Here is a 23,055-nt window from a genome sequence, read left to right as displayed (position 1 = left end):
AACATCCGACTTATGTTTTGGGTCATTGTCTTGATAAAAGCGAAAATTGTCTCGTATGGCCAGTTTTTCCGCACTATCCACTACATTTGACTTCAAAATATCGATGTATCGCATTTTATCCATCGTTGTCTCAATAAATTCAAGCTTCCCAACTCCAGCTGCCGACATACAGGCACAAACCATGACGCTGTCACCGCCGTGCTTGACTGTGGCTTTTAAATTTTTGGCTTGCAGCTCTGTATTTGGCTTTCGCCACACCTATGATGCTCCATCTTAGCCAAAAATATTGAACTTGGTCTTATCAGCGAATACAATTGTGTTCCAAAAAGCTGAATCCTTGTTTAGCAAATTTTAGACGTGCCTTCATGTTTTTAGCACTTATAAATGGTTTCTTCCGTGCAATTCTACCATTTGAATCATGCTCACGGAGGACACGCCGAGTTGTTTCCGGGTGGCAAGACTTTCCTAACTCGGCTTCTATTTCGTTGCCAATTTTTGTAGCCAATATGGGATTTTCGCGTATTTTCCGGACGATATGGCGCTCGTCCGTTTGATTAAAAACTTTGTTGGGAACATTCCTTCCCTTGTCTTGCACTCTATTTTCTTGGACGAAACGATAAATGATGCTTTGGACTGTAGAATCACTCAGCGAAATCATTCCTGCAATTTTCCTCCGCAAATGTCCATTTTTAAAACGTTTTAATACAAGCTCGCGCTTTGGTAGAGGAATGGGCTAAAATCACGCCAGAAGGGCTTAAAAAGGTTGTTGACAACAAAGGAGGTCACACAACATTTAAAAAAAAATGTTATAGTTTTAAGCTTAGGAAAAAATACCAATTTTACAAACTGGTTGAAATAAGCTGTTGCATTGATTTGAGGAACATTTTCATTATTAATTATTAAAATAATACTATCAAATTAATTAAAAATAAAATAAGTTAGTAAATAATATCTTGAAGCATACAAGAAACATGTTGCGTTTAAATTTGTTTGATAAAATTTTTAGTTCAGCGTTGAACACCTTCCACTCGAAAATAAGTTATGAGAGAACGTGTTCCGGAATAATTCCACTTCCAACTGGGATGCTTTTGTTAAATCATACATATAAGAAACAAGATAGAATGCTATAGTCGAGTTCCCCGACTATCAGATACCCGTTAGTCAGCTAGTGGAAGTTCAAACGATAATTTCATAATTTTCTGAAAATTGCGAGAAAAAAAAAAAACCTAAATTTAAAATTTTTTCAAAAGTATGGGCTTGACAGTTTTGGCAAATCGGTAGAAATTTACAAGACTAATAAAAAAAATATTGAAACACTTTTCAAAAGTGCGGGCGTCGCAGTTTTGTGCGGTTTGTGGGAGTTAGAGTGGGCGTGACAACATTTGGAAACAAACTTGCGCTGCGTTTATGCTGCATGTAAGCATGTAAGTAACATTCCAGCTTTTGTAGTTCCTGGGATCGAGGCGTTCATACGGACAGATTGACGGAACGACTCGGCTATTGATGCTGATCAAGAATATATATACTTTATATGGCCGGAAACGCTTCCTTTTGCCTGTAACGTACTTTTCAACGAATCAAGAATACCCCTTTACTCTACGAGTAACGGGTATGAAAATACATTTTTATTACATCCGTAGACATATAATGTAAGGCGTTGGTAGGCAAGGCAATTATATTTGTGTTTGTGTTAATTTGTATTATGGCAAACATGGTTAAAATATTTTAGATTTAAACACACACTTCGAGATTCTTTATTTATTTTTTTTTAGAGTGGAGAGACTGGTGGTAACCCGACTTAAACGGTGGGTCACGGCCATGCGATCACCTTATTTAATATGGAAGATGACTTATCTCAAAAAATTAAACAATAAAACTGGGCTGAGCATGATGTGTATCCGGTTTTGTGTGAAAATAATTAAGTTGTTGTGCAAGTACGTCCTAACATTTTCGGGTTAGGGTCAGCACCCCACTCATGTAATACTGAGGGACCATTAAATATTCAGGCAGGGTGCGTTTACAAAATGAGGTTGACGACGCAGCTTGTGCTGGTGTGGATGCTGCTACTGTTGCCTGACGAACGATGTGACCAACCTTTCCTGAAAAAATAATGTAATTTTGTAATAAAACAATTCAATATAATTTGAAATAATTATACCCGTTACTCGTGGAGTAAGAGGGTATACTAGATTCGTTGAAAAGTATGCAACAGAAGAAAGCGTTTCCGACCATATAAAGTGGAATACTGGAATACATTCTTGATCTTCTTCCCACTATAACGCCCACAAACCACCCAAAAACTGCCACGCCCACACTTAAAAAATATTGATGTTTTGTAATTTGTTGTGTCTTTTAAATTTCTATCGATTTTCCGAAAAAATTTTTTACACGCCCGTAAACAGTCCAAAACTGTCACGCTTTCACTTTTGAAAAATGTGATATTGTTTAAAATTTTGTTTATATCTTGTAAACCTAGAAAGTTAAGATTGAACAAGCTGAATCTTGGGACTTGCACAAGTTAGTTAGCACATCTGTACTAACGCCCACATAGCGCCCAAAACTTTCTCGCTCAAACTTTTAAAAATTTCACAAAATCCGTAAAAAACTGATGTCTAATCTAAAATTCAAGGAAATCGACTATAGCGTTCTCATTTAGTCGTTCGACTTTGATCCAAGTAAATAAATCCAAAATTTTATAGTGTCATACAACTGATGTATCCCTCTGTTATTGTTTTTTTTCCCGCCACCCGACCGAGGGGTGCTGCCGTCGGTGCAAACGGCACCATTCGAGATTTGAGATAAGTAGGAGAGAACTCATAGTAAGATTTACGGTGATTTAAGATTAGCAGAACGTTATGTTGTTAATTTAGTCAAAACATAGTTCTCTGTAGGGGTCATGCAACTTATAGTTAGATCCAGTGATTTAAAATGGTAATTGGTGAAGTATTGGTAAATATTGGTTTTTTACTTGGCACAGAAAAATTCAACCGACTTACCAAGTCGTCCCTATCAACTACACAAGGAATAAAATTACAAATAAAGAATGCCTTAAGCATTGTTCTACGGTTGGCTAGGGACGGTAGGTTAATTAACAGTACTGTACTGGAATAGAAGGAAATATTATAACTCCATATTGCAGACTCCAAGCAGGTGGTCCTTTTTTGTTGTGTAAGTATAATAAAATTCCTTTAACCACATTTTTATGAAACCACCTGGCTTTATTAACTATGGACGAAATTTGATTGTAAACTTGAAGTATTGGGTTCAAAAGAACACCGAGATCGTCAACACATGTTACTCTGTCCAAAGTACACTCACATAGAATGTAAGTCACTTGTTTTGGGTTAACACGTTTTGGGTTAACACTACAAAGTCATTTGCTTACAATTAGAGCCATTTATGAAGCATTTTTGAAAGCTGATTGTAAGTTCTAGTGACAAGAAATGTCACAGTTGAGTATGTGTTATAGATCTTTAAGAAAATAATTGAAACCAAGAAAAGACAGTCGATTTCTTGGAAATCTTTCTTAAACTTTCTTTCCCCGATAAGTTTATGCTACAAAACTCAATAGAAATTGTCAACAACAAAAAAACATTTTTCAAATGCTTGGTCCTGACGGTTTTTTTATTACGGATTTTGTGAAATTGGCTAGACAAATAATTAAATAAAATCACCACATTTTTTTAAAAAAGTTTGGGCGTGACTGTTTTGGGCGCTTGGTGGGCGTTAGTACTGAAGTGCTGAAATAATCTCGTTCAAGTCAAAAGAATCAGCTTGTTAAATTTAAACTTTCAAAATTATGGACTTGCTTAATGAACCTCAATAATAATATATATGGTCGGAAACGCTTCCTTCTACCTGTTACGTACTTTTTAACGAATCTAGTATAAAGATTTATTCTACGAGTAAAGGCTATAAAAAATTAAAATCAATTTGCAGCAAGTATATGAATATTGTAATATAGAAAAAAAAATGTTTTTTTTTATTCAAACATTTGGGAATAAATTTTTCACAATGACTGGATTGATAAGTAGAGGACGGAAAGCACATTCCACATCTGTTATACGCTGACCAATCTTACATAAAGCATTCCAAAACTCATAGGATTCTTACATCTGACTACATATTTTAGAAAGAAGAGACTTTGGGACAAACTTTCAGAAATTCAGGAAAACCGTTCACTTACATATAATATACATACATTAGATCGCAGCTTATTTCGTGCAGTTAAAAAATAAAAGTTTGAATCGTTACTGCCTGGTTTCGTTGGTTTGGAACAAATGTAAATAAAAAATGTAAACAAATACACTTATAGAATTAAAAAAAAAAAAAAAAGATTTTTTAAATTGATTTAATACAACAAAAAGTTTAAAACCGACAAAACAATTATCTTTTTAAAATGCCGAACCTTTTTACTTGCAGTATGTTTATATCAATAAATTGTGCCAAACAAATTATTGATTATTTTTGTTGCATCACCATTTTATATACTTATCTACTAATACTTCCAACCTTAATCACCCTTCAATAGAAAGATCAACGAAATGTCACTTAGGACAACTATTGACCAGCACTTTAAAAGTCGAAGAAATCAGCTGGTTAATGCAGAAATGCTGTCGTTTGCCAAATTAAAAAATTTTTAATAATGGGATAATGGATGCCAAAATCGAATCTACTCTAAAAGAAAAGCTGTTGCAAACTGCAGTAAAACTGGGCATTCGAGATTGTTCCCGGTATTACTAGGATAACGATCACAATCATTCAGCAGCAATTATAAAAACTTGGCTCGTCTGAAACTTCCCTGACGTAGTCATTACGAAGCACAGTGCCAAGACTTAAATGTGATCGATAATGTATGGGAAAAATTGAACATGGCAATAAGGAAGAGAAGGATTTTCAAGAAAAACTACCTCAAAAGTGTTTTGGTTTCTTGAATGTGTAAATATTCTTAGTTAAAATAATCAATTTCAATTTTCGAAATAATTCAAATCGAAATAAGCTGCTAACCACTGTAGAAAACACCTTACCTATCACGTTTGCGCAATGAAAGCGACCATCTAGTTGCTGAAGGAGGGAAAGATCTCGACAACGTGACCACGCATTAAGTATGTCCCTCACATTTATAGGCACCAATTCAGTTTTGACTCCGGCGTTCTGTTGGAAAAATGTGTTCCATTAGTTTAAAAAAGTGTATAAGACATGTATGTTATTTTACCCTTTTAAATTGGACAATGAGCTGTTGGTGGGTCGCCATCTCGATCAGCCGTTTGAGCTTGGGATGGTTTCCCTGCTGCTTTGAGGCCTGTATCAATAGCTGCTTAAGATTGACTCTGCTGACTGTCTGTCGCCGCTTGTCCAATTGCTTGAAATAGCCATGAAGTAGCTCCCTGTCATAGGGCACGCGTAGTTTATCTAGCGCTTGCACTAGATGCTCCTCGTTGCACGTCTTTCCTGTAGACAGACTTGCCACCAGTGGCTCAGTCAGATAGCCTGGATTGGGGAGCTATTTCGAGAGTGGGTAATTGCACTATTCACAACTAATGCAGCACGCGTATACACACCTGTAGACCGTTGAAACTATTATCACACGAAAGAAATCTTTGGTTGCAGGGTGGACCCAAATTGGAACCAGAAACAATTCCGGTTGTTAATAAGCTGATCCAGCCGGCGAACGGACCCCCATCAAAATATACTGGGGACCCGCTTTGACAGCGCACTTGGTCCGACCGCGAGTAAATCGAAATGCTACTGCCAGCTGATCTACGACACTTAGGACATGTGCCCGGGTCTAGGGCTTTGCCGATGGTGTCGGCCAAGAACTCCTTTTCTAGACAGTCTAAGCAGCTCTCCTCTTTAGTTCCTAGGTCAAATTGCTCCGTGCACGAAGAAGTCGTGGTCAAGGCCCCAACAGTTGCAGAAGCCACTTGATCTTGCTTTGTCCCCGACCCTGACAGTTGCTGCTGGCATGACGTTGCCCGGAAATCAGTGCAGCTGTAGCAACGTTCGTCAAAGCTAGTCGATGGGTGAGAGCGCCGCGACTTGTATGACGAGCTTTTAGTCATCACAGACGAGGTATGCAAAAAACGCTTTGGCTTAGCACCAGTCATCTTAGGCTCTGGATGTTCGCTAGGGACACTAGTACTGCGCATAAAATTTGAGCCTGTGCACAATGTGTTGGGCAACGAATGAGCCTGAGAAGACTTCACCGACCGAAAGCTTCCGGAGGATTTAACCTGCTTTTCCGCGCCAACAATTATAACCTCATTTAAGTCTGTATCCATGCCACTTCCACCAAGACCTACGTCTTTGATTTTATCTAAATTCAAGCTAATGCGGGCGAACTTCTTACTAAGGCGCAGCTTTTGATGCTGCATTAGATCCTTCTGCGGAAAATCATCTATGGGCGAGCTGTGCAACTGCCCTTCCTGGGTAGCTCCACCTATGCTGGTCATTTGGCTATAGTCGCGTTGCATTAACAACAAATTATCCTGCGGCAAGATGTTGATATCGTGGGGCCCACCAACGAGTTCCAACTCTGATAAGGGGTCTGGCTCGAAGTCCATTTCCAGGAATTCGGTCTCATCTTCAACGCAAACAAGGCTATCGCCTCCCACAGCATGTAGTGGTCCTCGGCCAAAGTCTAAGTGTTGCCTACCTACCCTGCCAGAGGCGATGATCTCCATGTTCATGTCAAAATCAGACCCTTCGCCACGATAAGCGTAGACGCAGTCGTCAGAGTTGATAGATATCTCCTCCGCGTTCACGTCGTTGTCGTCCAGCAAAATTAAATCGTCACCATAAAAATTGTCACTGGCATAGCTCAGGTCTTCCGTCGAGTTGTTTATGGAGGTGCGGCTAGAATTATAGCCACAAGCGGCGGCTTCCAAGGATGAGTGTTCAGCTGCTGCAAGTCCGTAGCTTGCCACGTCAAGTTCGCAGTAGGCAGCACTCTCCATCTGTTTAAAAGATAAACAGAAAGAAAGCTTGTTGAGGATAACTTTCTGTGACTACAGCGGCGGTCACTCGCCTTATCACCACCCTCTGAGGCCACGGTCGCTCCTGTCTTGGCCTCGCCATCTGCCCCGGTTCCATCGACCTGCTCATCTACGGCTACGGCACGCGCTGATGTTGCTGCTCGTTTTTGGTTTGTGCCCATTGTCTTTACACTGGTCCCACAATTGACTTGGCTGAGTAAGAGCACCGAACGTCCCTCATCAGCCGCATCAGGACCGTGGTACTGCGTCGCACTGTAATTAACGATATTGTTATTGTTACTCAGATGCAAACGCCAGTTTAATTTATCTAGTTCTCGAAAATCCATTCCTTTTGCGGCCAGGGCAGTGTTACCATATGGTGAAAAGGTAAAAATACCGCCGGCAGCAGCTTAAAATCATTTGTGCAAAGAAAATTATGCGACCCATTCACACAGCCAAATTGAACGATAACAACAAGCTCAATGATAAAATTCAGAAACAACTAATTGAAACAGGCTAAATGATTCGGTAATTATAAATTATAAATTATAAATTATAAATTATAAATTATAAATTATAAATTATAAATTATAAATTATAAATTATAAATTATAAATTATAAATTATAAATTATAAATTATAAATTATAAATTATAAATTATAAATTATAAATTATAAATTATAAATTATAAATTATAAATTATAAATTATAAATTATAAATTATAAATTATAAATTATAAATTATAAATTATAAATTATAAATTATAAATTATAAATTATAATTAGCTTGCAGAAGCTAATTCAAAATTGCAGCTAAGTAAATGTATATTTTTTAAAAAAGAAGCTAGTTTTCTAGGTCAAATCGTAACCCCTAATGATATAAAACCAAACCCTCTTAAAGATAAAGCCATAAATGAATATCCCATTCCAAAAAAGGGAAACGAAATCAGAGCTTTCCTTGGATTAGAAGGTTATTATCGTAAATTTATACCAAACTACACAGACTTAGCAAAAAAGGAGCAAAGGTAGATGCACCAAATCTTGACTACATAGAAGGATTCAAAAACGTAAAGCTTTAATAATTAGAGAACCAATTCTCCAACTACCCGATTAAGACGAAAAATGCACTTTAAGCATAGAGTTTAAAAACGGAGTTTGGGCCCTAAAACTATGCGACATTATTTACTAGGACGACAGTTTATCATTGCTAGTGATGGCTGCATACCTTAAAGGAACCGAATGCTAAGTTACAAATATGGATAGCTAAATTAAACGAATACTAATTTAAAATCGACAATATTCAAGGAAAGGAAAATTCAGTTCCAGATGCATTATCAAGAATTCAAATTTAAGAAAATAATCATAATTAAGTTACTCAACATAGTGCAAGGAGACAATAGCTACCTTATTCATTTAACAGAAAAACCAATAAACTATTTCAAAAACAATTAATTTGCATTAAATCCGATAAATAAAAAGTAGAGCTGAAGAGTAGAGTTGAATGCTATTCGGTAACTCCATTATAACAATTCAATATGATGCCATGACACTTGAAAAGCCAAACAAAAAGCCAAGTTATTTAAAGAGCACGCAGAGAAATTATTAATACCACCTACATTACAGTAATTCGCAGTCTTTTTCTATTAAAGAATTTTAGTTCATACGCCGAGTTCAAAGAAATTCTACATCAATCACATGAAAGACTCTTACATCCAGGTATACAGAAAATGACAAAATTATTTAATGAAAATCACTTCTTTCCCAATAGCCAAATACTAATTCAGAATATAATCAACGAATGCACCATATGTAATTTGGCTAAAACAAAACATAGAAACACCAAAATGCCTTTTAAAATCACACCTAATCCTGAACATTGCCGAGACAAATTTGTGGTAGATATCTAGTCATCTGAGGGAAAACATTACATTAGTTGCATTGACATTTATTCTAAGTTCGCTACACTTGAGCAAACTAAAATAAAGGACTGGATAGAATGCAGGAACACATTAATGCGCATTTTTAATCAGCTAGGTAAACCCAAATTACTAAAGCCATACAGATACGGAGCTTTCTCCAGCTTAACCTTAAAGCGATGGCTTGAAGCAGAAGGAACCGAATTGCAACTCAACACGGCAAAACACGTTGTAGCAGACGTCGAAAGACTACATAAAACAATAAATGAAAAAATCCGCCTAATCAATTCATCTAATGACGAAGAAGTAAATTTAAGGAAGATAGAAACAATCCCTTACACATACAACCATTAAATTAACCAACCCAGATTCCGACCTTGGCAATTTACTATTCTCAATTAATCCAATTCAAATGCCGGTAGAATATGAACATCACTGTCTAAGAAAAATTTAAAATTTTTTTATTTTTTGGGTGCCTGAAAAAACACAAAAATTTTGGGTGGTTTGTGGCTGAAGAGTGAGCGAGGCAGAAATATTTTTGGTAAATCGATAGAAATTGATAAAGCTAATAAAAGAATATAAAAACACTTTGCAATGGTGTGACCTTGGCAGTTTTCGGCGGTTTGTCGGCCTTCGATTGGGCGCGGCAATATCCTTTAATAAACTTGCGCTGCGTCTATGTCTCTGGAATATGCATGCCCACTTTCAACTTTATTTCTTTTAAAGTTCTTTAGATCTCGACTTTCATACGGACGGCCAGAGGACCAGATCGACTCGGCTATTGATCCTTATCAAGAATATATATACTTTATATGGTCGGAAACGCTTCCTTCTGCCTGTTACATACTTTTCAACGAATCTAGTATACCCTTTTCTCTACAAGTAACGGGTATAATTATATTATTCAGCGCGAATGTAAATTTATATGCACCAATACGACTGTTAAAACGAAAATATTTATTACCCATCAGCAAAAACGGGAATCAGTTTATAAGTTAATTTCATTGACAATATTAAGAGTTATAATTTTAGGCATCGCCACTTACATCATATTTACCTATAGGCGCCTAGCAAACAAAAAAGATGGTATTGCTAAATTCAACAAGGATGTTGAATCTTCTAAAGGACGGGTAAGTGCCTTATACACCAAACGCAATTAACAACCAGTATATCCCGAGATACCCATTATTTCCCTTGTCAATAACATAAGACCAGAGCCAGCTATAGGTGTTACTCAAATCAATTCGAGTATATTCAATATTTATTTTAAAATGGATTAGGTGAATAACGGGTATCTTAAAGTCGCACACGATTGTATCGTTCTTTCTTGTTGGATTTTACCAGTACTTAGATCATATAACCAGCTTTCACGATAACAGACTTTAATTTTAAGCTATAATAGAAAAAAATTATTCACTGATTAGCATACACAATTGGAAACTTAAGTCTATGTGAAGTCTATAGGGTTCGATGTCCTTTAATAAGCTTTAAGATTAACTCCGGAGAAGTTCGCTTTGTCTCCTACGTTCGCTCCCGTTTTCCTCCAAAACATGTACAAAGAATTGATTTTGCGGCAATCGCCATATGCGGCGGTACTCTAAACTGCTTGTTGGTCTAAAGGTTCCAATTTATCAGATTGAAAACTACCTTTGCAAAACATTGACGGCCCTTTTACTTTCGTGTTATCTGTATATTACAATTTACAAAAACAATGTTATGAAATATGCTAAATAAACAATGCAACTATATTCTTGATATAAATGTAATTGATATTGGCTTGCAATCCGACGGTGATAAGTATATATATCCTTTATAATATTCAAAAATTGCAGTTTTAATTGTGATCTCAAGGTGAACAGTCGTCTTTTTCACTAGCCCCCACAAGTGTCACAAAACAATATCTGCTTATCAGTGTTTACAGTTAAGCTCTCTACTTGACTGTGCAAACAAAGAAACAAGTGAAGCAAAGTAAAGTTAAAACAAAATAACTGTAGATCGCGATACGATGGGTGAGAGGGGTCCCACCAATCGCCAAAAGGCAACGTGGACAAATTTGCTAAGCCAAAAACAATCAACGAATTCAATAAGTTCCAAGTACATTGTCATTTTAAGAAATAATGATACGGATAAACAATACAAATTATCTCCATTTGCCTTTAAAAACAACATAGACTATACTTGTGATGGCGAAGTTATATTCTGCCGCGCACTACAAAGTGGTGACCTTCTGGTTAAAAATAAAAACACTATTCAAGCCGATAAACTACTTAAGATGTCCAACTTCACCAATGATATCCCAGTTACTGGCTCTGAGCATCGCACGCTTAACTCATGTAAGGGAGTTATCACTGAAGAAATAATACAAACAGAGCTCATTCCGCAAAATGTCTCCAGCGTCAAAAAAATAATGAGCAATATTGACGGATCATTGTCGGAAACTGGTTTACATATCTTAACATCTTAGCTGTAATTCGTCCGTACATTCAAACCCCTCTACGATGCAACAACTGCTACCGTTTTGGACATACTCTTAAAGCGTGTAAGTAAGTAAGTTAAATGACGAAATAAATTAAAATGGTCAAAAAGATATTAATTGTATTAATTGTAAAACATCTAAGATAGCTAGGTATACTCACACTTCAAATGATAAGAAATGCTCTATATACATTAAACAACAAGAAATTATAGCGATTAAGACTAGCATGCAAGTTGACAATAAAACGGCATATGATATACATATATAAAAAAAATCATTCAACTAACCGCCCAACATACTCTGAAATATCTAAAAATACTACAAACAATCTCAAATAAAAATAATTTACCAGAACCATCAACTTCTGTTGCCATTAAGTCAACATTAGCATAGCAAAACCCCAAACTCATTGACTATAGCGATTTGAATGATCTCGTTACAATTGCTCCTACTGGAGCAAACACAAAACCAAATTCTATAAAATCTAAAGTTCAAGTCGTACCTCGTTCATTATCTAAAAGATAACAAAAAATTTTAAAAACGCAAAACAAATTTGAAAAATTATTAAAATTTATGTCTGAGGACTATTCTATAGACAGCTCCGATAATATGGAGTGTCTAAAATAATTTTTTTCTAATCCTGTGTTACCGGCCGGCTGACTGGGGAGTGCATCCTACACAACTTAGTTGGAAAGATGGGCACCTCAGTCAGTCGGCCGAGAACACATCGAAATAATATATATACAAACAAAATCACTGTAAAAATACCACTCTGTACAATAACTATCGTTAACCATATCTCTTCTTTAAACTAACTATGTCCCTTATTATTATTCAATGGAATATCAGAGGCTATATAAACTATTACAGTAAACTACAAATTATTATTTTTAAAATATCACCCTCAAATTATAGCCCTACAGGAAACCCACCTCCATTCTCTAAACAATATACCCATCCCTATTAACTACACCCTTTATTCGAACTATTCGCCAAATTAAGGAGGCGCAGCAATATTAATACACAAGTCTATCCAAAACTATTCAATTGCTTTACCAAATGACTTTGACGCCACTGGAATTGAAGCACACTCTATTAAAAAGCTGAAAATAATTTCTGCATACATACCACCGACTAAATCATTCACAGAATCTAACTTACTTAATGTTATTAATACTAACTCTAACATGCTAATATTGGGTGATTTTCACAGCTGGGGTTCCTTATGGGGTTCCCCCAAAAACAACCAGAGGGGTAAAACACTTACGAATTTATTAATAATTCTAACTTTATTGTTTTAAACGATCAATCTCCCACTCATTTTTCTACTCATTATACGTATACCCACATCGACGTCTCCTTCTGTTCTCCAGATATATTTATATATATATTTATATATTTATATATATATTTATATTATACCATTCCGCAACCTGCAATAATTAAAAATAATAAAAACGTTCCATGGTGGAATCCAAAATTACAAGCTCTCAATCGCGAGAAAAAACAAGCGGCAAACAAATTAAAAAAATTCATTACCAATGAGAACATTATCAATTTTCGTAAGACTGCAGCTAAATTTAAAAAAAAACTCAAAATAGCCAAAAAAGAATCTGGCAAACAATTTACCTCAACCATTAGTCCGCAATCAACCTCTAGGAACATTTGGGCCAATATTAGGACATTTTGTGGTCTGCACAATAGAAAACACATCCATGTTATAAATTGAATCATCCTCTCCTATCTGCAACGACAATACAATAGCCAACACATTCGCAAATTACTGGTCCAACCAATCCAATGATCTTAATTGTCTCCTACATTTATTAATAACAAATACAGCAAAACATATCCATACATAGCATGTCCTTCCCGCTCAGCACAACAAATCGAATCTGACATCTCCCAAACTGAATTAGACTTCGCAATATCTAGCCTAAAAGGTCACACACCTGGAATCGACCGAATTTCTTATCCAATGATAGCTAATGCCTCGATAGCTGTGAAAACACGCCTACTTAAACATTTCAACAACATTTTTCATAGTCGTATTCCACAACAATATAAAACTAGCTTAGTAATTCCTATTGTCAAACCAAACTCAGACAAAACCTCAATCACCCCATATAGACCAATCAGTCTAAACCCTTGTGTCGCCAAAATACTGGACAAAATCATAGCCAAATGGTTATGGTGGTTTGTAACAACAAACAAACTTATACACATAAACCAAGTAGGTTTTAAGAGAGGGAGGTCCGTTTTAGATAATCTGGCTTGCATAGATCATCTCATAATAAAGCTTTCGATAAGATCGGAATACATGCTAAAATAACATTCTGAGATTATCTGTTATCTGTTATGAACTTTATGAAAAACAGGAAAATCAAAAGCCGCATTGCTAATCATATTTCGCACTCATTTCCATTAGACAACGGGATACCCCAGGGATCCCCTATATCAGTAAGTCTTTTTCTTATAGTTTATTATAAACTGCCTAATTTAATAAAAATTCAAAGAAATCTTACATTTGTAGGCTACGCAGACGATTTTCGTATTCTCGTGAAATTTAACCAAAACCAACGTCAACACACAGCAAACTTAGATCATATTTTTTCGAAAAAATCATTGATGGTGCTCTACTACGGGGTCATCTCTCGCTAATATATTGAATGCAAGCACCTACACATTTGTAGGAAACGTAATTGCCAATGCAAAATTTCAACAAACAACTATCTACAACTAATACTTGGATTAACATTTGATACCAAATATAATTGGTCCAAAAACATATAGAATAACTGTCTTTTTCACTATCGAAATCATTAAATATAATTAGATGTCTTTCAAGTCATAAATTTAATTTCCGCACATACCCCTCAATAATGGATATTGAGGATCAAATCAATAATTATATCTAAAATCGATTATAGTCTTTGCATCTATGGCAATGCAGCACATGCACAACTGAAAAGAATAAAAACTATGTTAAATAATACAATCAGAATAGACCTAGGAGCATTTCCATCAACCCCTATTAACAATATTTTAATGGAATCCGGAATAAACACAGTAGTCGAACGTAGAAATTTCCTACAAGCAAAACTAATTAAAAACATATATTTTTCTAAAGAATCGCCATTAAACTTAATAGTAAGGAAATTGAAAAACAAGCGATTTAATAATACTAAAACTAAATTCCTATCAGCTATAAATAGAGGAGTAAACTTTTGCCGCGATCTAGGCATTAAACTCTATCAACCTCCTGAAATGTCACCCAAAAAACCTCCTTGGAAACTTAACAGGCATACAATTAACATGGAGCTTTCCAATCTTAATACACAAAACACCAATGCAATAATCTTTTCAAAAAAGTTTATTTTCATTAACAATCAATTTTCCAATCATACTTTTATATACACAGATGGTTCAAAAACACAACACTCCACTTCCTTTTCTATTACTACGAAAGAACAAACTTTAAAAATAGGTTTACTTCAAAATTTATCTTCAATTTATTCTGCTGAAATTAAAGCAATTTACGAAGCTATCCAACTTATTAAAACTAAACCAGGTAAATTTGTAATTTGTTCTGACTCTGACTATATAAAATATATACAACATGATACAATTCCAAGAAACATTCAAACCAAATTTATTAGACTGACTTGGACATACTAAAATTACCCACGAACATTACATTACAATATGTACATTTGTACATACTGCCAACACAATACAATAACATTAGAACATATCTTAATAGACTGCCCATCCCTATTTCTTACTAAGCAACGCTCTAAATTTTTTAGAACGACACCGCCCTAACGCTCCTTACCAACCCAACAAACTCAAACATATTAAAATGATTAATGAATATGTATATTAAATTATTAATGTTCCACAAAATAAAACTTATTTAGAACTTATTTATTCAGAATTATATTATATAAACACAACTATCTACGATTAAAAACCTCCTAGCCAAAGACCTTTGCAGCCAGTGCAATAGCTTTAAGTTAAGTTATAAATTCACTTTGTAACTTACCTCTACACAAATAAATAAATTCAATAATTGGTAAACTCCAAATTGATAATTATGATCAGAGGTAGATAAAGCGTTTAACCACTTTCCGGTGAACTGCGAGAATTTCCCATGCCTTTTATGTCTGTTACAGTTACAACTTGGTGCATAAGGTTAATATAGAACCGGTCATTTAAACTAAACACGTTTTAGCAGGAATGAACGCGTGTCTGTATCAGAGTACGGGCAACGCCAGGCATTAGATGGGCAAATTTTACTCAGGGGCTGACCTATGGGATTTTTCTTACCTCCGGTCTAATAAATATAGATATATATATATATATATATATATGCGTAATGTTTATATGTGTATTTTGTGTGCTAGTATTGCCTTGAAAAATGTTCTTTTTTCATCTGTTTACTTTTTTGGTGAAACCGATGTCACCTAAACTTTTATTTATTATTATTATTTTGCCCTTATGAAAACATTGCAGAGGCTTTCATCAAGCGGGCAATATAAATCGGAAAACTTTTTGCTTCTTCCCTTTGCTACCCCCTGAATTGACACTCTATTGCAACTACTCCTCTGTTCGCGCGCGCTACCGATCTGAGTCACTTGAGCATTTCAATTACTTGGCGTTTGCCACCTATGACGTACTGAGGCTATCTGGAAAGCTAATCTAACAAAACCCAGAATGCATCGCGCTATAATGTTGTTCTGACGGAAGCATATAAAACCACTTCGCCTGATCGAACAGATCCACAAAGTGCAAATGCCATTTGGATTGGAAGCTTATATAGCTGCATCGGGTTCCATAAATTTACTAATAATGCGGACACATCTATTTTCATTTTGGCTGTCTGTGGCTTCAATATGTGAGTTTATTTAACTTGGCAAAGAATTGTGGCGCCTCTAAATAAAGCTTTAATAGCATTAGGTAAAAGCATACCCACAGCAAATGGAGTCAGTGGCGATTACGATGTCGAGATGAGCGAATTCATGAACGCTCTACCGAACCTCGATGATACTCCCTACGGCATAGGCCAGCGATCAGATATCTCAGCGGAAGCGGCAGAGGATGATATTTTGGCAAGCCTGGATGATGAGTATGAGGGGGCTAAGCATTACGCCTGGAACACGTGTGACAAGGATCTGAGCGAATCGCGAGGAATCGGAAAGTTTCTGGACCTACAATTTATAAAGAAGATAGCAAGTAACCTGAATCCATTTGGCAGCAAGAATCTTCGCATGCACTTCTACCTCTTTAACAGGGAGTTTCCCAAGTGTGGCAGAGAGGTTAATTTCTCAATCGAGCGCAAATGGAGACACTGTGGCTTTAATGCTTCTCTGCCCACAAGATTGATGATACATGGTTGGATGAGCCAGTCGCGTGGTTCTTTCAATCGGGATGTCAAGAATGCATACCTGAAGAAAGGGGAGTACAATGTGATCGTTGCCGATTGGAGCGCAAGTTCAGCCAATATAAACTACTTTTCGGTGGTAAAGCTAATAGAGACCTTTGGAGCTCAGTTGGCACAATTCATAAGGGACCTTCATCGGCAGTTTGGAGCTGACTTCGACAGCATATATCTTATTGGTCATTCCTTGGGAGCACAGATAGCTGGCTCTGCCGGGAAACGTTTGAATCCGAATCAAGTAAATACAATATTTGCTTTGGATCCCGCAGGTCCAAAGTTTCGTCATCGCGGAACCGAGTTTCGGATAGATCCCAGCGATGCAAAGTTTGTGGAGTCCATGCATACGAGTGCTAACTTTGGATTTCGACGACCTACAGGCAGTGCCACCTTTTATCCAAACTATGGAGCCTATCAGCTTAGTTGCTACTACCTAGGATGCTCCCATATTCGATCATATCAGATGTTCGCCGAGTCCATCAATTCAGCTTTGGGATTCTGGGGGACACCTTGCGTCCGAGAGAATGGTAGGTGGCAGTGCGACCAGAGCCAGCGACAGTCCATCCAGATGGCAGGTGAGCCTTCGACTTATAAAGAAGGAATATTCTACGTGAAGACCTCCTCCAGAGCTCCATTCGCCGTTGGAAAGCAGTAAGGCTGTAACATAGTTATTAAGAGAATCTGTATTGTAGATTGTTATCTGTAATCATAGATATATAATGTCGCTGCTCTTTTGGTAAAAGAGTATATTCTAAAAGATATACAATTTTATGAATAACTTCATTTGGCTGCCTTAGCCTGAAACTCTAATCGAAATAATGTTTTAACGAAAATGCTTTTACGGTGGATCTTTTTATACCCTTGATATCAGTCTGATATTTATATAAAGTACATTTACATATATATAGTGATATGTTTAAAGTTAAACAGAGTCGTACAAATGTACCGTACAACGCTAAGAAATAAAATAATAAAAATATCAATAATATAGGTTCACGTCTTTATTGATTAAATCTCAGCTTAAGACTAACTCTTGCGACAAAAATATTTCTTGCGCTGCCCTTTTGTTTACATTAAGTATGGGACCGAGCTATACCGCTTATAGTATTGGTTGTATACAATAACGAAAGATTTGGAGTGCCTGTAAGGAGAGCGGCATCGATTACTCCGGATGTGGTTGTTTATATTTAATGTGGATTGCGCCTACTCAGCATATTCTTATATATTCGAACAGTACTAGATATGTGAATATGGCACTATATAGTTATGTCCGTCTATCCGTTTCGTTGTTTTCAATCATAATTTATTATTTTGGGGTGTACAATTGTTTTGTTTTCTAAATAATTTTACTTCAATAAGCTTCGGCTTGACAAAGCTCATTGCAATGTTTAGCCCTAATAATTTAGCAAATATAATTAAAGGTTAAGGAAACAATTAGTGAACTGACTGCTTTGTCCAAATCCAAATAAATGAATGCTCACAAAACGTATAGATTTTCTTGAGATTAAAAACAGAGATTTCTTCTTATCCTAAATTATGCATATACACTTGCCAGAAAAAGTGTGCGTACACACTTTAATGCATAACTTTGATGTCAAAAAAAGTATATTTATATAAATTATATAGACTTCATTTCTTTTTTACGTTATAAACACATTTATTATTAATAATATTAGAAGGCTTTCTTAGCTTTAAGTACTTAACTTATTTTATAGAAATTAAAAAGGTACAAATTCATGGCACAAGAAAAAGTATGCGTTGATAGTCCACAACAAAACGTTAAAGAAAAAATATTTTTTTCTGTTTAATTGCTTGGTTTGTGGGACTTTAGTTCTACCAACTTTGAAAATACCCGCTAGTTTTGTGGGAATAAGGTATAAATAGCTAAATTTCCTTCGCACATAAAATCTGAACGATGATCTGAAAAATCCTTTTTAGAAGCTATCTAATCTTTTCGAACGAATTTTGTCTAAATACAACAAATAAAACTTAAAAACAAGATAGAATGCTATAGTCAAGTTCCTTGTTACTCAGGTGAGTGGAAGTGCGAACGAGAAATTTTCACATTCTTGCATATCCATAGAAAAGGGAAAACCAACAATTAAAAGAATAAAATTAAAAGATTGTTCAAAAATGAGGGCGTGGCTAATCAAGACTAATAAAAAAAATGTAAATTTATATGCACCAATACGACTGTTAATACGAAAAATCTATTACCAATCAGCAAAAACAGGAATCAATTTATAAGTTAATTTCATTCACAATATTAGGATTATAATTTTAGGCATCGCCACTTACATCATATTTACCTATAGGCGCCTAGCAAACAAAAAATATGGTTTTGCTAAATTCAACAAGGATGTTGAATCTTCTAAAGGACGGGCGAGTGCCTTAGACACCAAACCCTATTAACAACCAGTATATCCCGAGATACCCATTATTCCCTTTGTCAATAACATAAGACCAGAGCCAGCTATAGGTGTTACTCAAATCGACTCGATATAAACATTCATACGCAATAGGGTCCAGCCCAATTGTTACCAAAAAAATTCGAAAACAAAAAAAATTAATAAAATAAAATATTCCTCCTGAACACCAAATAACAGACCACTGATTTGACGCCCACTCTAACGCCCACAAACGGCAAAAAACTGACATGCTCACAATTTTGAAAATTGTTTTTTTTTTATATTTTTTCACTTTTTAACTTTCACTTTTGTTAATTTCTATAGAAATTTTCCACGCCCAAAACTGTCACGACCACATTTATGAAAAATGTGATATTATTTCATTTTTTCATTTTCTTGCAAATATTGCCAAAAAAAACCGCACTTGCCGCCCAAAATTGCCCAAAAATCGCTCTAAACTCTCACACCCACACTTTTAAAAATTTTTTAAGTTAGTTTTAATTTTATTATTTTTTGCCCAATTTCTACCGATATTCCAGAAAATTTTGAAATTTCTCGTTAGAGCTTCCACTAGCTGAGTAACGGGTATCTGATAGCCGGGAAAGTCGACTATGGCATTCTACCTAGTTTCTTCCCAAAATGTGTTTTTTCTTGAAAGCGTGTAAAAGGAATTTGTGGGAGAAAATGTTGATCGTAATATTTAAACAAATCAAGTTTCGGTGGCGTGTGTATAATTGTAAAACACCTTATCCGTGGTGTATTATTATCAGTTTAAGCTTCAGGGTTTCAAACGTTCAAATGTAACTATAAATTAGTATGTTTCAAGCCAAGCTTGCGGTTTATATCAAATGTTCTTTATCAGGATCAATAGCGAATTCGATCTTGCTTTGACCGTCTGTACGCCCGTCTGTCTGTCCGTTCGTATTAACGCTAGAAAGTTGAGATTTGTCATTTGTAAGCTTGTTAACTGATGTTGCTACGCCCACTCTAGCACACAAACCGCCCAAAAATGCCAAGCTTACACTTTAGAAAAGTGTTTTTAAACTCTTTCAGTGTTTTGTTACTTTTGCAAATTTCTATCGATTTCTAACGCCCACAAACCGGCCAAAACTCCCAATCCGACAGCTTTAAAAAAATGTTCAGTTTTTTCACATTATATATACATAAATATGTCCTTTTTTCAAATTTCTACCGATATTCTAGATAAAGTTTAAATTTCTCGTTCGCACTTGTACTAGCTGAGTAACGGGTACCCGATAGTTGGGGAACTCGACTGTGACAGTCTCTCTTGTTAAATTTATATTATTTTATTTAACTGCCTGAAAACTGTATTTATAAAGCATAAAGTCGTAAAGGCGTTCACCTAAGTATGCGATAAATCAAAACTCACATCTAAGTACATTCATCAGCTCTACAATTAAATTCTATATAAAAGTATATGCTGTGCTCAAAATGTCCGCGGAAATCGAGGAATTACTAAAACGCTACCAAAACTATCCCAATGTTGCTGGCATAATTATTTTGGACCCGTTCGCTATACCAATCAAGACTACCATGGAATACACCTTGACCGTGCATTACGCGGCATTGATCAGCACCTTGACTTATAAGGCGGCCAAAATGATTACTAATTTAGATGCTAGCAATGAGCTAATGACAATACGTCTACGAACCAAGGTGCATGAAGTGATTGTGCTGCCCTCCGAGAACTACATCATTATTGTGGTGCAAAATCCAGGAACATAAATTGTAATAAACTATGTAATATTCCTTTTCGCTTAATGTATTTGCCTTTATGTCGTTTTAATTAAAGTTAAAAAGCGTCTGGTCCAATAGCCCATCTTTGGTGATGTAAAATATACGACTTGGCCCTCCATGACTCGGCGTTAATTGCTCTAGATAAATACGCGGCGCGTCGCTATAATTACGACAGACCGATTACGAGCCGCACTTAATTGTACGCCGTAAAGTGTTTGCCGGTACCCCTAATCCGGCCAAAGAAGATCTCACACCCGCTGGTTTAAAAACGGTATCCAGCTCGATTTTAATTATTCAGCGACGTTCTCACTCTCTGCCGTTTGCATATTCATTGCTTTTTCTTTGGAGGGATTGCTTTGATTTCCATTACGGCGATTTTACAGACTTTATCCATGTCCTCGGTCCGCAGGAACTTTGGCTGCATTGTAGTAGATAAGGTATACGCAAAGCTTATAAAAATGTCTTTGGTAAAAGGGTACACCAGATTTGCTTGAAAAGTATGTAAAAGGTAGGCGTAAATGCTTCCGACCATAAAAAGTATACAAATTATTGATAGGGTCACTAGCCAAGTGACCAAGTGATCTGGCCATATCAGTCTGTTCGTCCGTCAGTCCGCCTCGATCTCAGAAACTATAAAAGTTAAAAAGCTTGAGATTAAGCATGTAGATTCCATATACATTAACGCAGCGCAAATGTAGCCACGGGCATTCTAACGCCCTGAAGCCGCAAAATGAAATAATCTTGGCATACAAACAGTGATGAACTGCTCGCCACAAAATCTTCATAATATTTAGCTTCGACCATTTCATTAAAATTGTTGAATCTTTTTTGGAAAACCTAGAAAAAATATGGTTAGTTAAATGGCCTAGAGTTGACAGATTTTACAGTGCGACAGGCTGCACTCAGCATTTATAGAAATAATCTAAGTAGATATGTGTAAATTAATCTTTAATCTTTAAAACAAGAGAGAATGCTATAGTCGAGTTCTCCGACTATCAGATTCCCGTTACTCAGCTAGTAACGGGAACATTGTCTGGAATATCGGCAGAAATTGGGAAAAAAATAAAATGAAAAAAAATTCAAAATTTTTTTAAAATTTCGGCGTGACAGTTTTGGGTGGTATAATTTTAAAATGTTGTGCCATGATTTATCTTATTATTGTTTTTGTCTTAAAGAAAAAATATCGTGTGCTTTTTTTTTAAATTGACTTTGTATCACTTTCGCACGGGACGGTCGCACGGAACATCATAATTTTTTGATTTTTTTTTACATCCTCATTTATTTTCTAATTCATAGTTATGTAATAAAATGAAACAAGTTTATTTATTATGTATTTATATAATGTCAACAATTTATTGTGTAAATGTGTGTGCATTGTTGGTGTGTTCAAAATGACAAACTTACATCATATAATATATACATATACTAATATGTGCAAAACGATTAAATAAGTTTTTTCTTTTCGGAATATGCAGTCCTAGCGGTTTTTATTGTTTTGCCATTGTAATAAAAATAAGGCAATTTTGAAATGCCCCGACAACTTTTTATATTTTCCCATTTTTCATTTAACTTGCGCAAAAGGCATTGCTCTCTATTTCGCATTGATAAAAGGCAAAGGCATTTTGAATAACTAATTTTTTGGCCTTAGTTGCCTAACTTTCCTTTTCACTATGGCGCCAACTCCATCGACGGCTTCCTTTCCGTGTGCTGTTCGTCTGTGTTCGTCAAAAAATTCCATTCAATTAACGCCAAAACCGTTTAGGCTACTTGTTTTTAAACTGAGAGCAGCATCCATCGGAAAAAATATATATTTTCGAAAATAATCCCTTGAAATTTTGAATAGCCCACGAATAGCCCCTCAACCAAAATTGTGTTCTTCTTTCCCGAAGCTTGCACACCAATTGAATCGTTAACATAAAACTGTTTAACGGTCGAAACATTTTCTGGCAATGCTTTGCTGACAGTGTGATTAGGCTCCTTTTATTTAGTGGGCTCCACATATTTTTTATATAAAGACTCAACAACTTTTATCTCTCTGTTTAAGTCTTTTGGAAGCTTCTTCTCCACAAATAGCTTTTGCCAACG

General features: G+C 35.8%; 4 protein-coding genes across 4 annotated transcripts; 3 read left to right on the top strand and 1 right to left on the bottom strand.

Annotated features, from left to right (window-relative positions):
* Positions 1-1,620: 1,620 nt before the first annotated feature.
* On the bottom strand, positions 1,621-7,377 carry LOC6548600. Its single transcript, XM_001973909.3, has 5 exons — positions 7,028-7,377; positions 5,562-6,956; positions 5,216-5,503; positions 5,028-5,154; positions 1,621-2,099 (listed from the first exon to the last, which is right to left on the bottom strand). Exons 1-5 carry the CDS (start codon positions 7,319-7,321, stop codon positions 1,942-1,944), a joined length of 2,262 nt encoding a protein of 753 aa, XP_001973945.1. The 5' UTR covers positions 7,322-7,377; the 3' UTR covers positions 1,621-1,941.
* A 2,716-nt stretch (positions 7,378-10,093) lies between these two features.
* On the top strand, positions 10,094-11,408 carry LOC113564620. The gene is made up of 2 exons (XM_026982902.1): positions 10,094-11,224; positions 11,286-11,408. Exons 1-2 carry the CDS (start codon positions 10,897-10,899, stop codon positions 11,297-11,299), a joined length of 342 nt encoding a protein of 113 aa, XP_026838703.1. The 5' UTR covers positions 10,094-10,896; the 3' UTR covers positions 11,300-11,408.
* Positions 11,409-16,118: 4,710 nt separating this feature from the next.
* Positions 16,119-17,473, top strand: LOC6548601 (phospholipase A1 2). Its single transcript, XM_026982901.1, has 2 exons — positions 16,119-16,264; positions 16,321-17,473. The coding sequence occupies exons 1-2, from the start codon at positions 16,162-16,164 to the stop codon at positions 17,457-17,459; spliced, it is 1,242 nt and encodes a 413-aa protein (XP_026838702.1). The 5' UTR covers positions 16,119-16,161; the 3' UTR covers positions 17,460-17,473.
* Positions 17,474-20,575: 3,102 nt separating this feature from the next.
* Positions 20,576-20,998, top strand: LOC6548602 (dynein light chain roadblock-type 2). Its single transcript, XM_001973911.3, has one exon. The coding sequence runs from the start codon at positions 20,665-20,667 to the stop codon at positions 20,956-20,958; it is 294 nt and encodes a 97-aa protein (XP_001973947.1). The 5' UTR covers positions 20,576-20,664; the 3' UTR covers positions 20,959-20,998.
* The last annotated feature ends 2,057 nt before the right edge of the window (positions 20,999-23,055 follow it).

This window comes from Drosophila erecta, unplaced genomic scaffold (assembly GCF_003286155.1).
Source record: "Drosophila erecta strain 14021-0224.00,06,07 unplaced genomic scaffold, DereRS2 tig00000246-arrow-arrow-pilon, whole genome shotgun sequence".
NCBI classification, from domain to species: Eukaryota; Metazoa; Arthropoda; class Insecta; order Diptera; family Drosophilidae; genus Drosophila; species Drosophila erecta.
The sequence above is the reverse complement of the archived record's forward strand: the minus strand, read 5'-3'. Positions and strand labels throughout refer to the sequence as shown.